The 15,832-nt window shown below is 32.6% G+C and overlaps 1 protein-coding gene across 1 annotated transcript; it reads right to left on the minus strand.

The window, feature by feature from the left end:
• Nucleotides 1-21: 21 nt before the first annotated feature.
• LOC115874435 (potassium channel subfamily K member 18-like) lies at nt 22-13,078 on the minus strand (the record flags this gene model as incomplete). The annotated part of the gene is made up of 5 exons (XM_030889598.1): nt 22-211; nt 2,866-3,086; nt 3,191-3,362; nt 10,971-11,131; nt 12,927-13,078. Coding segments are annotated over 4 exons (567 nt in total), but the record flags the coding sequence as incomplete, so codon positions are not given.
• Nucleotides 13,079-15,832: the final 2,754 nt, after the last annotated feature.

The raw sequence follows: 15,832 nt of genomic DNA on the forward strand, positions 1-15,832 counted from the left end.
TCGTTAATAGTGTTACCTAATCTGGAAGCCATCTCGTCTTCAAAGGTGACCATTTTCTCTTTTTGTTTGGCGTTAGCGTTGTTCATTTTTCTGGGAGCTCTGACTGTCAAAGGAAGAAAGTTTGGCACTGGCGGGGAATCCCCTGCTGCTATGGACAAGTCAAACTCGCTCATGCTACGTGGCACGAAGTATTCTATCAGTGGTTCAGCTCCTACAAAAATATATTTTTTTTCAAACGTCACAAAAGTATTAATTTTTATGACGTGATTGACAATATAAAAAGTCATTTTAAAACATGCCTAGGAAACTCTTATGGAAGTGACAGGTTATAGCCAATAGTCCATTACTAGACGCATGAGGGGGCGCAATTAGTAATAATATAAAATATAGCAAATATAAAATTTAACCTGTCAACAGTTAGCAATTTATATTTTATTTTGCCCGTTATCCGAAAATTTCGGAGCGGTTCGGCTTTTTCCGGAATTATATCGCCAAATATTATTTATTCAAATTTATTATTATTTTTGTTTAATTTTATAAATAAAATACAGTGTGTTGCATACAAGAAATTGGAAACCGACGTTATGCCACGATCCACGATGGTTTTTGCAGATCACAGTTCACAGCACAGCTTTTTAAGTTTTTAATGCCACATTTTTACAATTATCACGGGTTTGAGTAAATAAAACTTAAATAAACTCACAAGATAGCAATAATTACTTTGAAAATGGACGTTTTAAACATTTTTCGGAATTTTTTCAATGACAGCGGTTTAGATTTTGAAAGATGTTATAATTTTGACACAAAACATCCCCCTTTAGAACTTTTTCTTTAATGGCCATAAGCGGGAGTAAAAGCCCAACCGCCCGAACAAACCCTAGAGGCGCCACCGGTCATCAAATGGTGTAAAAATTGCGAAAATTTAATCATCTAATTTTGACACAAGGGGTCGCGCTTAACTTCTTCAATTTTAATTCAATATTCATTGTTATCAAACTATATTATTAGACTTTGTTGTATTTTGTAAATGTATAAATGTTTTCTTAGTATAAAGTTGCATTATAGTAATTTAAATTATATTACATACATATTTAAGATTCAAATATGATGACATATATGTCAGTTGCCGTCTAAAATGTCATCTTGATTTCAAAAAGTTAGTTGTTTTCAAAAGTAGTTAAAATCATGTTAAAATATTAAAATTTACAAGTTATAATTAGGTATTTTATATTATTTCAACAACAAACACATAATAGTACACCGTAATGTTAATATGCAGGTCCAAAACAAAAAGTGCCGTTATATTTTTCAGTTTTCGTTGTCAGCCGCGGAAGTTTCAGTGATTTTAGTGTTGTCGGATATTTTTATTTGTGAAATAGAAATATTGCGTTTGGATTGCAAAACTAAAAATGGAAGTTTTATTGCAATAAGTAAGCGTTTGTCCATTTTATATTTTACTTTTTTCATACCTACGACAAATATACATATATTGAAATTTTATAATTCGTTTTATTTAAAAAATGTTAGAAAACAAGCTTGTAATCCTGTAATTGACATAATTGTTATGTAATATATTCCATTTAAATATAATATATTACTTTACATTTAAAAAATGTAAATTTAAAAAATATATTAAAAATATATACAGGCATTAATTGAAATTTTTTGAGTGCGAACAAACACGAGAGGCGCTTTATTGTTTACTTTCATTTCTTAACATGACAGACGAAGATCTAGTGAATTTTGACAAGAGATATGGACAAGTTTGCGGTTGTTCTTAGCAGCCGCTATAGCAGCGCCAGATCGCATACAACGGTCGCGACACAAAACAATTTCGCGACCCAAAATTTTGACGGGCATCAGGGCATTCCAATTTCCTTGTATAAACTGACATAAACTGTCAAATTCAAGGAGCGTAACCATAGTTTCTCGATAAATAATTACATACAAGTTATAACCACAGGTTATAACTTTTAAATCTTTTTATATTATTTGGAATGTTTGAAATTATTTAAAAAATTATTTGAGGCGTTTGAAAAAAATAGCATGTTCAAATCGGAGTATAAATGATTTTTTGTGCCTCGGCTGTACAGTCTCCCCACAACGAAACGAGGAAAAACATAACAATCGCTTTTAGTACTTTAGAGAGATAAGGTCAAAAGATACTGCTTTAAAAAATTAAGATTAAACATTAATTAACCAACTTTTAAGGTATAAAATTCTACACTTCATACCAAATAAACTTTTAGTCACGTGATTAAGTTTTACCGGCACAGAGTTGCCCACTTTTATATATTTTCTTTTAATCAAAATATTTTAGGAAACAAAAATAAATTAATTATAAGTATTATAAACAGTTATTATTTACATCAACAAAACTCACGTTTTTAACAGAACTTAAACGACATAAAGGGCCATAACTACCGTTTTCCCGTTCAAAATATTCTAATATAGTTGTGATGAGTTTTTTACGACTATCAAGCCTCCTTGTACACTTCGCACTAAAAGGGGTTCTAAAAAGAACAATGTTCGACTGCGAGGTCTGCTAGTAAATATTTTTAAGCTTAAAGTATGACAACACTATTTATTTAAACCAAAAACTAAATAAAAACGAATGAAAATATTAGGAAATAAAATAAATAAACCTGACAACTTGATATTGTTTACATCAGAGCTACCACCTGAATCTCCAGCGCGAAATTTAAATTCAAGTTAGTCAGCCCGGCGCCGAAATATGTTCATGGTTGGCAACAATGAATTTAAAAATCGCGCCTTCGATTGCGTCACTAAAAGTTTAATTGATATCAAATTTACATTCTATATCTAATTATGATTCCTATGATAATTAGATAATACAATTCTTACCATAACCGGCAGCAGATCTTCTCGCCGGCGTGTTTCTGTGGAAATTACTTTTTCTAGGTAGGCTGTTATGATGTAGGACTGGCGGTGATCTTCTGCCTGCCATTTTTGACGGAGCCGCACCCTCCGTCGTAGGTCGTTGTCAAGAACCAGGCAGCGATGTCACAGCCTCTTCGTCGTTTTTAATTTTAGGAGTGTTCTTCGAACACGAAGCTCCGATATACCTCAAAAACATAACAAAAATCATATTTTAAATGTTTCAGAGTACTATGCAGTCTGTTGAATCACCGATTATTATCCAATTAGTTATTAATTAAGTATCATTTACCTTAACAACGCTATTACTTCATCCTGGACCAGACTGAAACACATAGCTACTAGGGCCATTCCAGTCAAAATGTAAGCCGAGCATGCGCAAAGGGACACCTCGTCAGCTTTTTGACCAGGAAGTAGGTCTCCAAACCCTATTGTGCCTAAACTGGTAAAGCAGAAGTAACTTCCTGAAACATAAAAATGTTAATACAAAATCATGTTTTAGTTTGTAACTAATAATTTTTCTTCGAATTTGTGTTTGGACTGTAAACTTTTTTTAAATAAGTAAACGTTTAGCACCGAATCAAAATATTGTTGCTCTACACTTAAACGATGAGTGAAATACGAAATGCGAATCATATCCAGATATATTATAATAAAATATTCTGGTTGAAACTGTGTTACTCTCGGTGTTACCTAAAATAACTCTAAAAATATAATAGTAATAGTAACAATAATTTGTATTAAACTGATCTTGAGACTTTAAATTTTCTATTTTATTAAATGTTGATGACTATTAAGTATTCAGATTTCTAAATTCTTTGAATAAGAACTAATTATTTAATATGTCTCTTTAAATATACAAACAACCCAAAAAACATTTACTGTCCCTATAATTAATTAAATTAACGTGCGAGTTAAAAAAATGAGTGTGCTCTATGTGCGCATATTTGAAGTGAAACTTCTTACTAACAGCTATTAAATTGGAGGATTTGAAGGACATGTTTGATAAAGTGACATATAATGCTTTAATACAAATGTTATTTTCAACTTATTTCTGTAATCGGTACATTTTCTGTTTCCCAAATAGCCTGCAAATTTTGTGAAATACCACCCAAAATATACACTTTTATGCAAATGCCTAATATGTGTGAGGTTCAAGTTAACGTCTCCTTTCTGCTGCAATGGCTAAACTGGACGGGACCTACTTTGTTTACGCGGAATCCGAACCGCGGTCCTCGGCCATATCATGGTCAATGGCCTACCGACTTAGGAAGTGTCTAAATTAACTTTACTCACGAGATATCGGATCTCATCCGGCCTTGAACCGGCGTGAATGAGCAGTGTGTATCAATAGATTTTACACTTTTCCCTTGGACAACAGCACGATGCAAAGTTTCGAACCGGTCACCCGTCCATCCACTAGCATCGCCTTCCGTCGCTTAACTTCGGTGTTCTAATGGGAACCGATGTTTCGACGTAGCTGGGCCGTTGCCCAAATGCCTAATATAGTTAACGCTTAAATTTATTTAAAAAAAGAAAAAATTTGAACCTAACCAACAATTTGTATTTATAGTGGTTTCCAGTCATTTTGTTAAATTATATAAGAATATTCTCATTGCTTATTGGTTTAAAATAAATATGACGATGTCCTCCACTGAAAATGCGAGCTGAAAATGCCAGATTAGTCGTACTTGGTAAAAATATCGATTTTTTAAAAATTGTAAATTTGCGGTAAAAAAGATTCTTAACCAAATTTTCACACTCTTATAAAACACCCTGTATACGAGAATTCACTAAATATATTTTCGAAAACCACATAGCATCTTAATCACAATAGATGCATTTAAAACCTGGTCCAAACCGCATCCAAAAATCTTTTTTACTTCAAGAGATATTCAACTTTAAATTTACTCTAAAATTTTGCTTGTCTCGATAATTATGTCCGGCGGTTTATTTGACGAAATTGTCCACAAGTACTAGTTAAACGCCAGAAAGAAATCTACCAACTAACCTGTTTGTTTCACTTATTTTTAATGGCCAAGCCGTAAGGGGAATCCCCAGGGTTCCGAGCGTCGATGCATCGGCCCGGAACGTAGCGGTTTGATCTTGATTGAGATCGATTCGGTTACACAGTAGTAATGTGTCGATACCGCAGATTACGCACGGTGAATCCCGCAACTTTGATCCCGCGGAATCTTAGAGGGATCCCGCATTTGCGGGATCGAGCATTTGCGGGATTGCATTTCCTAGTATCAAGTTTATTATAATGCTTTTCTTAGTTTTAAATCAAATGTTTTTTGGTGTTTGCGCGATCCTTGTCACTTTTTTTTTCGCTAGGTTGTGCCATAAAATAATGAACTAGAAAGAAGTGTCAACTCTGTGTTAAATTGTGGAAACACGATACGCCACCGAAAGCCTTCGTTGTCGTCTGGAGAACTAATTTTCAATTGACAGGTTGACACGATGTCTTCATCTTTATTTCCGTTTCCGGTTATTTAATGGCGGGTACCTCTTTCAGTTTAAATGTATTTTGTACTCTTATCATAAATAAAACAAAATAAAAATTTATTCAAACATATTTATTTGAAATATGAGACAACGTGACTAAATAAATATAAAAAATAAAGAATTGAATGATTTCTATATCAATAACTTAATTATATGCAGTTTTAACGTAAATTAGTAAGGTATAAGCATGACTTACAGTAATTTGTAAATAAATACACGTATTCGCAGCCTTCAGAAACAGATAACGGGGGCAGGAACATGAAAACGGGAGCCTTATACCAAAGCAAACCAAACCTGAAAACAGAAAAATATAAGTATACTATTTAAAAAAAGCTCCATTATTCCCAAAGAGACCTGGTTTATAAATCCAAAAGAAGCAAAAAGAGACTTTTAATCGCATAACAATCAGATTGTATCAGACAGATTTATTGTATTATTGACAATAAATCGCACATACTGGAGATAACTAATGCTGGCTATAGTTAAAAATGATCTTACCTTTCTGTAAATTGTTTACATTTTCAAAAAAATCGCCGATCATGAACATATAACAAAATTTTCTTCCTAATTTTCTTGCATCTAAAAAATATAGAAATAGTGTTTATTTTCTACCTATTTTTAATATACATGGGACATACCTAGTACTGCAGAAATGTCTTTTTCTCCAGGATTTTTCATGTAATATATATTTTATATGCTTTATTACCTTTATAGGTATTTATAAATTTTAGCCGAAATATCAAATTGAATTTACAAAACAAAACTACACGGAGAAAATGAAAATGGCGTCGAAATTTGTTCTAGAACAAATCTGTCAATTCTAAACTGTGAAGTTAGACAATAGTTAGACAGAAACATTGCTGTCCTTGTCTAGGCGGCCATACTTGTCGTCAGGAGATGACAGGAATGACACTAATGACTGTTTCCAATTTTCCTATTTCACTGTCACCCCCCTGGGTTGTGCATCAAGGCATGATCAAGGTCATATCGTGTCAATTCAAGGCCGTGATATACCCTTGATACACCACGGCCTTGAATTTTTACTTCCATTGCTAGTAAAGAAGTTTCACTTTAAAAGTACTGATTCACACTCTATAATTACTTATGGTGAATCACAGCCAAACATGTTATGATAAAATCGTTATCTATTGTACAAATGTTTGAAATCTTTTCATTACTTAAATTAACTTTACAAATCGAGTAGCATAAAGAAACTTATTGTATTATCGTTTTAACTGGTCTTATCTCTACAATAAATAAAGAATTTATTGCTGTTGAAGACATTTAGAATAAAATTCGACAATACCCTCTGGAATACAATAACGCATAGAATCTTCAATGCCTATTCAGTTCCAAACTTCCTTAAACCGATCCAAATAATTTGATTATTTGTCATTCCTTTTTAGAGGAACTTCTTAGAGATTTGAGAAAGGTCTTTTCGGACAAATGAATGTTTTCGAGAGATAGAAATAATTGTTACGTTAATCAAAATTAATAGAGAGAAATTGTAGAATTAGGGTTTAATGTTTTAATGACTGTTCCAGTTCACTTTGCGAGATTTTCATGCTTTATTATGTCTCATTCGGAATAAGCTAAATTATGGGTCCGAAAATGATGCTTTAATAACATTAACATGGCTTGTTTATTGTGTTAAATTTAATTTAACTTAGTTCGTGACCTGTTTATATATGGTAATATTAATAACATAAGCTAATAATAGCTAGGATGCCAATAAATAAAAGCATATCTATATTTGGATATATCATAAAATTATATAAGAGTTTCTTGCCTTGAACGGCTAATATAGAAATTAATATTCCACGCTGTGCTCGTCATAATGTGGATCAACCTGCTCTCGCTACCGGCTTCGGGGCCCTACCCCATCATCAGGTGAGCTTGGGTCGTTTCACAAAATTAGCGGTTCAAGGCAAGAAACTCTTATATAATTTTATTATATGCCTAAAAACTGAAAGAAATTTATTTCCATTATATATTTGGATATATCGGGTGCGTTTCAAAATAGCTCAACACTATATTTTTTTAAATAGAACCCCCTGTATATTTTTAAATTTTCTTATTCAGCTTGGCATGGGCTTCTCGAAAATATATAACACTTTATATTTATTTTTTTTTTTTTTTTTTTTTTTTCAAATTTTCTTAAAATATCCACTTACTAGACAGTAGGCCGCGCCGGTAACAAAGTAAACACTTGTCATGGTGATTGGAACATACTTTTGATGGATGCGGGACATTTCATTTCAACAGGTTGAAGTGTGTGTATTTTAAATAATAAAAAATGAGTAAATTTGAGAATTTTGAAATGCTGCCATATGTTAGAATGTTATATCGAGTCTAACAAACATAAGCAAAATGGCAGCTGAGGATTTATATTTTTGAGGCGGTATCCAGGCCGCGAGCAATAAAACCAACCATTTTAAAAAAGGTTAGAAGATAGTTTATAATCAATTTTGGATCTTTTCAAAAACCGCGTCCGAAAAATTATCAGAAAGTAGATGAATAAAATCAATATATTAATGTCCTCGGAGCCGTAACACTAGATCCAACAACATCAAGTAGAGCTATTGAAATGCTGTTAGCGGCGGCGTGCAGAGACGGTACCAACTATGTCTAGATAATAATGGGCAGCAGTCCCAGACATTTAATTAAGTCTTGTGTTTTATTTTTTTATATTAGCATAGAAACCCGATTAGAGTAACCTCTACCAGAGTTTATACCATTAAAATATGTTCTTTTGTTTCTGTCACACTTGTTTTTTATTTGCTTCGCATTTGTTCGATTTTATTTAATTGCTAATTCATGTATTCGGCTCCGAGGACATTAATATATTGATTTTTCTTCATCTTCTTTCTGATAATTTTTCCGACGCGGTTTTGACAGAGATAACAAAACAATAAACAACTCTTCTAACCTTTAAAATAACAGTGTCCTCTGAATACCGCACAAAATATAAATCAACTGCCATTGCTATATTCAATTATCAATATAACATTATCAACATAAAATATATTTTCAAAATTTTCAAATTTACTCATTTTTGTGTTAAAATAACTTACCGCTAATCTGTTGAAATTAAATGTACCGGATCCATCAAAGGTATGTTCCGATCACCATGACAACCGTTCACTTTGTTACTCGGCGCGGTCTACCATAAAATAATAAATACAAGAAGAAGTGTCAAGTCAATGTTAAATTATGGAAACAGCGTGGCTGCCTGGGTAACTAATTTTCAGATATGGCGGCTGGGATATCTGACATGACATAGACATGACAATTTCAATTTTGTAAAATTTATTTCCGTTTCCGGTTTTAATGGCGGGCTGTTCAGGAGGTTTAAATGAGAGTTATTATACTTTTTACTCTTTCTAGTGGTAAATAATGCAACCAAAATTACTCAAAATATTTATTTGGAATTTAGAGCAATGTAAATATGCAAATCAACCTGAATTAAAAGGCTAAAATCACAATAAAACTACTGTATCAAAATCAAATATTTTGAAATAATATCACAGATGCTGTGTTAAAGTGAATTAGTAAAGTAACAGTGCATTGAGTTACAGAAACTTGAAGATAAATAAATGTTTCCACAGCTTCACGGGCATAAAACTAAATAACTGGAAACAGGAAAAAGGCAACCAGGAACCCACGCAAACCCTGGAATCAAAAAAATATATAAAAAACATAGAAATATAGGTACATACATAAGACTTTTGTGAATTAAATCAAACAGGACTAGAATGAAAATAAAATGAATAAAAAATATAATACATATACATCTAATTGTACCTCATTTGTATTTTAAAAATAATCTACATACATAGATTTATAGCATTATTACTATGAGAAATATAATAGGTACCTATGTGGTATGTAATTACACATTTCTATTCATCTTGTAGATTAATGTAGGCTAATAATGGTTCAATAATCATAATTTACCTTGTATAACTTGCTTTCAATTGCTCAAAATCACCGATCAGTCTTTAAAGTAGAGATACGGAAAATCCTTGGCAAAGAATATCCCAAGATCCTTGGGTTTAAAGCTAAAAAAATATAAAACAGTTAATATATTACCTATTTTTACATATAGTATGGCCCATACCTACTACACGCAGAAACGTCGATTTCATCATTTTCTTCGTGTAATTAATATCATATATACTTTATTAAAGTGTTAACAGGGAACTTTATATCAAAAACATCACTTTGTACCCATAAATTTCAGCCAAAATATCGAAACAAACTTCAATCAAATCTAAACGGCAAAATTAAAATGGCGCCCGACCTTGCCAGGGGCCTCGGGAGCTGACGCTGACACACAGACAAAGGAAGAGGACGCCGACGTGCATAAAAATGTTCAGTAGCAGAAATTGACAGAAATCATATAGAAATATTCAGATTTTTTGTCTAGGACAGTCTAGAAGGACATGCTTTCTGCCTGGGTAGAACCGCGCCACAACTGTTCCCAATTTTCCGGTTTACCATCACTACTACGGTCTACTATCTACTAAATTGGATATTTTTAGAAAAATTTGAAATGTTAAGGGGTTAATGAGTGAAAATAAATATAGAGTGTTATATATATTTTCGAGAAGCCCATACCAAAGCAATAAGAAAATTTAAAAATATGGGGGTTCTATTTAAAAAAAAACATAAGTATAGTTAATATCTTAAAAATATTTTTCGAAAAGTCTGACAGCTACGCCACTGTATTCTACACGAGAAAAGTGCCTTCAGAATGTATAATTCATTTTCCGTGGTTGCTGAAATAAACAACCTATCGAACACCTTGAAAAGGGAATTTTCTGAAATCTGAAGTCCCACAGCAGCTTAGAAACCGATCAAGATAGCCACGATCCGTTTGTGCCATTGAATTTTTCAAAAAGAACCCGAACTGAGTATAAAGGAATTTTAATATTTCTCACACGGTTTCCTAGATACCTTATAGAAACAACCAAAATGGTCCACCCTGTACATAAATGGCGATGTTAGTTGTAGCTGACTTCCTCTGGGTTTCAAAGCTAAAGAACCGAGCAGCTCCTTTTCGATTTCCCACAAATTTATTAAAATGGAGCTCTCTGGTTATTGCAGCCACCCATTCAATTGTATTTTAAAATTTCAATCTAGAGTGCCATAGCTCTGTCAAAAACACTAATTTTAATCAAGGATGCTTGGAAAATGGAATTTGATCGTCTAATGTTTTCGTGTCTTCTACCTGATGGCCAAATCATATTTTTAACAATATATAATTTTATTTTTAATCATATCTCAATTTTTTTCAAAGAGAGGATCGGGGGTGGCTTACTAGCATATTTCGAAAAAGTCTATCCAGATAATAGAGTAAGAAAATACCGAGGGTGCCATTTAAAAATCAAAAGTCGTAGTCGTTTCCGGTGAAACAGGAAGCGACCGAAAACAATTAATTGATTACGTCAATCATTCTTAATTTATGTCATAAGACACACCAAATCTCGATTTATTAACTGAAAAAATAAAAAAAAAATATAAGGAAGAGCCGCTTTTGAAAAACACCCGGTATATCGTACCTTCTAATAACGACCAGTTCTCCAGTCGATGAAACAGCATCGCACCGGAACATATATAGGCCAAAACTATCACCAGACATAGCGTTACAGGTACTCGTACAGTGTTGCTGCATGCACATCTTTGTTGTATTTGTTGTTGTGGAATTTGTGGGTTTGTCTTGCTGCAAATAAAATTAAATAATTTTATTTCTTATTGAATTAATATAAGCTTATCTCGTCTTGGTTACGTTAACCATAAATAGAGTCATAACTCAGGAGATACAATCCCGCAGCAAAATCTCAATCCCGCAAGCCCGCGGGATTAAAACAATCAATCCCGCGGATCCGCAAAATTGCGGGACTGTAAACAATAGTCATACATTTGGTTCTAAATGGTACAAAAGGCATTGTACATTTTGCCCAGGCCCACAATATATCGATATAGCGTGTATCTTAAACTAGTTGTACAGAAGTTATAATATACTTAAATTATAATACCGATTTATACAGGGTAAACTTAAATTTTATTATAATTTATCTACTTATTTTATAAATAAAAATATTATTCTGATGTTGAAGTTTCTTTTAACTTGTGTTAGTTATCTGCTTTTAGATACACTCTATATCAATTATATGCACTCATAATTTTTTGGCATATGCAGAATGTACAAAGCTTTTGCACCCTTTTCGAAAAAATCAATTTTCCTTAAAACAAAATTAAAAACCGATCAAATTGTTTTTCTAATTTCAATACAACGGATTAGTCGTACTTGGTAAAACTTTTCGATTTTTAAAACTCGTAAATTTGCGGTAAAAGATTCTTGACCAAATTTTCACTCTCTTATAAAACACCCTGTATACGAGGAATTTTAGCAATATATTTTCAGAAACCACATAGCATCTTAATCACAATAGATGCATCTAAAATATAGGGTCCAAACCACATCCCAAAATCTTTTTTAGTTCAAGAGATATTCAACTTTAAATTTACCATAAAATTTTGCTTGTCCCGATAATTATGTCTGGCAGTTTATTTGATGAAATTGTTCACAAGTACTAGTTAAATGGGTCCCCCGGGTTCCGAGCATTGACTCATCGGCCCGGAACGAAGGGGTTTGACCTTGATTGAGATCGATTTGGTTACCCAGTAGTAATGTGTCAATCCCGCGGATCCCGCACGATAAATCCCGCAACTTCGATCCCGAGGAATCTCAGATCATTTGCGGGATCCAGCATTTGCGGGATTGCATTCCCTAGTCATAACGCCCTTGGGATATATTAGCATAATTAGATTTATGAAAAATTCCTTTATCTTTTATAGTTAACAAGCACGAAATACAATAGATTTTGAATAATAATGGAAATTGAAATTGGACACTCATCTAACTACTCTAATTTTATTTATTTACATCATTAATGTAACATATAATAAATTAACAAGAGAACAGTTTCATCGATAACCGACTGCTACAGTATTTTTCTGTTCAAGTCACTGAAGGTATTTTTTAGATTCCTTTTGGTAAATGGATTCACTATTTGGTGTCAGTAAAGCTTGTCGTGCTTCTTCAGCTTTTTTAATACTTTCTTCTTTTAATGGAAACGTACTCGAACGTGTGCCGAATTCGTGCGAAGGCGTTTTTTGTCATTGGTTAGGTTAGGTTGTTTTTTTTTTTATATTAATAAATCAATTTATAAATGTGTCAATTAATGCAATAGTACACTAGTGACAAACCAAGTTCCTACTAGCAACGATAATTCAACTATACCGGAAGATTAATAAATGCAATATACTAAATTCACTAAGAAATGAAACTCCCTATGTATTTCCTATGTACCATTGGATAAAAAAAGTGATTTATTTATCCAATGGTACATCAACTCTTTATAGTTTATATAGTTTAAAACTGATGTTTCATTAAACACATCGTTTGTTAAAAACAGGAGTTTGTTAAGAATCAATACAAATAGACCATTTACCTGCCACATAGTTTACCATACAATCGACGAAAGCTTCTAGCAAGAACATCCCCGGTGGTGGATAAGTAGAGTAACATTAAAGGGATGCCTATCAATGCATAGATGATAGTTACTAGTTTACCCCATGATGTTCTGGGAGATACTGAACCATAATATAAAAATAAAATTAAATGAAATTGTTAAAAACGGTTTTCATAATTCTTTGATTGTTCTTCCTACAAATATCAAAATATTTTATAATTTTTTTACAGTAGAATTGTTTCAATTATTGTGGTTTGATAGGTTTGACAGTTGTTGTGATTTCTTTTCATTATTTTTGTTTACATTTGATTCCCAACAATTTCTATAAAATTGATTCCTATATGAAGTTAGCCCAAATACTTTCGGGGAATGTTAGGGGACGTCGAAATATGAATTTTGATATAGCACACTATGGGTCGGAAATACCTCTTACGCAAGATACAGGGTATTAAAGTTTTGAAAAATTAAAGATATTCTTTAATAGTTTTTACAGTTGAAGGTATCGTTATAAAATTTAATTATAGGAGTCTACTTAACAGAGACACTTTAAATGTAAAAAGAAGAGATTTTAGTTTCAACCAGTGGCGTAGATGTGATATGCATTGGGTAATTTTTGCAAAAAATAGTACGCCACTGATAAAAAATAAAATTTGTAGTTTTTTTCTTGTCTTCTATTTCCAAACAAAAATATCTCTTGCAACTTTCTTAATTATCTAACACCATTTTGTCACAATTTAAAAATAAATACATTTTTTAATGAGAATCTTAAATACAGCGAATTATTATAACTAGACGTTCCACATCTACGCCACTGGTTGAAACAAATAAAACTTTTATTTTTACATTTTAAAAGTGCTCTCTGTTAGGTGGACTCCTATAATGGAATTTTATAACGATACCTTCAACTGTTAAAAAACTACTAAAGAATATCTTTAATTTTTGAAAAACTTTAACACCCTGTATCTTGCGTAATAGGCATTTCCGACCCATAGTGTGCTATATCAAAATTAATATTTCAACGTCTCCCATCATTCCCCGAAAGCATGACCAACTTACAGGAATCACCCTGTATATTTCAATATCTTTTTAGATTTGAATAAAATGTTTCCTCTTTATTTTCCGTTGAATTTATATTCTATAATGTCTAGAATATCACTGATCTGCAGTGAACATCAATTGGCGTTCCAAACGTGATATTTTAAAGAAACGCAAACGATCTAGCCTGAAAGGGCAAAGACACTCTTCACTTCTTTGAACCAGAGACCATTTGTGCTTCCCTAGTGTAAACAAACTTAAAGCAGAACTCAAACACCTGGAAGACTACATCCGTAACCTGGAATGGGAATCCCTTCAACAGACTAAAAGAGAATCCAGAAAGTTCATGGGAGCTTATGACCGAGGAAAATCAAAGGATTTTCTTTGGTTTATGTAAGAACAATCTTCAATTGTCCAGGGTTTTTAACATGACACTGTCTCCTTAATGTAGACCACACTATATTGAAGCTAAGAAACAACAGTAAAAATTGCTAAGGTTCTGTGAGGAAAGTGGGGAAACATCAGAACAACTTATCACTGAGTGACCCAAGACGACAACCATTCATGTTTTATTACATTAAAACTATTTTTTTATTATTATTTAATTATTCTAAAGTGTTAGGAATGCAAAACAATTTGTAAACCTTCTAAAAATAAAAATAAAAAAGTAAATGACCTGATACGTTGTTCTCTCAGAAGGTCTAACTTGTATTATAATTTTATTATTCTAGTTAAAAAAAACTTTTTAGATGAGTTCAACTACAGTTGCGAGCATAGTTTTAATCAACGGTTTTGCCAGTGGAGTCAAAATTGAGACTATTTCGGCTATAAGGAATTTTTTTAAAGGTGCATAATTATAATTTCAGAAGATGTTAATAAAACATATGTAATCACCTGGTTAAGTTAAAAGAGTATATACCATTAATATTGCAATTATATTTTATCCTCTCCTAGTATGTCTGTTTAATTTTTTGACTATGTAACGAACACTTTGTTTACTCACTTGTTTCGTCAAGACTGCTTGAATATTTTTGCTTTTGATCAAATCAGTGTAAGAAACGCTACATACAGTGTGTCAATTTAAAACTTCCCTATAATATCTTCTTTCTTGCAGTTAAAAAAATATGAAAAAAAAAAAAAAAAAACACGTCAATTTTATTGGTAAGGGGGACACTTTAAATGAATATTTTTTAGCCTTTTCTTTCAACCCAGCCCCTTAGAGGGGTAGATGTCCCCGCCATTACAATCTTAAATGGGAATGGGGGTCAAGTGGCACATCGTTTTAAAGGACATTTAATTCTCTTTTCAGCCGTATCCTGCTTTGTTGCTTTTTGTCCATAGATTTTCTAATAATCGCGTTTGTTTAAAAGTTGCAGAAACAATTAAGCATGCCTGCATTGAGATTTGGGTTTCAGGCTAGTGTTTACACAAAAATTATTGCAGTGGATCTCCTTGTAGTACAAATGATTAGAAGGTTAGGTGGCAACATGGACCATTAGCCATTACATTTTTTCTAGAGGTCGAAATTCAAGAATACTATTACACAGAAAACATCATAAACATTAACGTTTGGCAACCTCTAATCAGTTTCACAGGAGGAATTGTTAACATTCGAGCAGGACGGTGCTCCAGAGCTCATTACTTTTGCAGTCCGACAGTGGTTAAACGAGAGATTTGCAGGTACATGGATTGGCAGAAGGGGACCAATTGAATGGCTTTCAAGATCACTTAGACTTTTTTTGGGGGGACATCTTAAATCCATTGTTTATAAAACACAATCTACTGGTATTGATGATCTTAAAAGGCAAGGCAATTACAATAGAATGCCAGTCAATTCCCAGTGAAATTTT

This window comes from Sitophilus oryzae, unplaced genomic scaffold (genome assembly GCF_002938485.1).
Source record: "Sitophilus oryzae breed Bouriz unplaced genomic scaffold, Soryzae_2.0 scaffold_1293_pilon_pilon, whole genome shotgun sequence".
Classification (NCBI taxonomy): Eukaryota; Metazoa; Arthropoda; class Insecta; order Coleoptera; family Curculionidae; genus Sitophilus; species Sitophilus oryzae.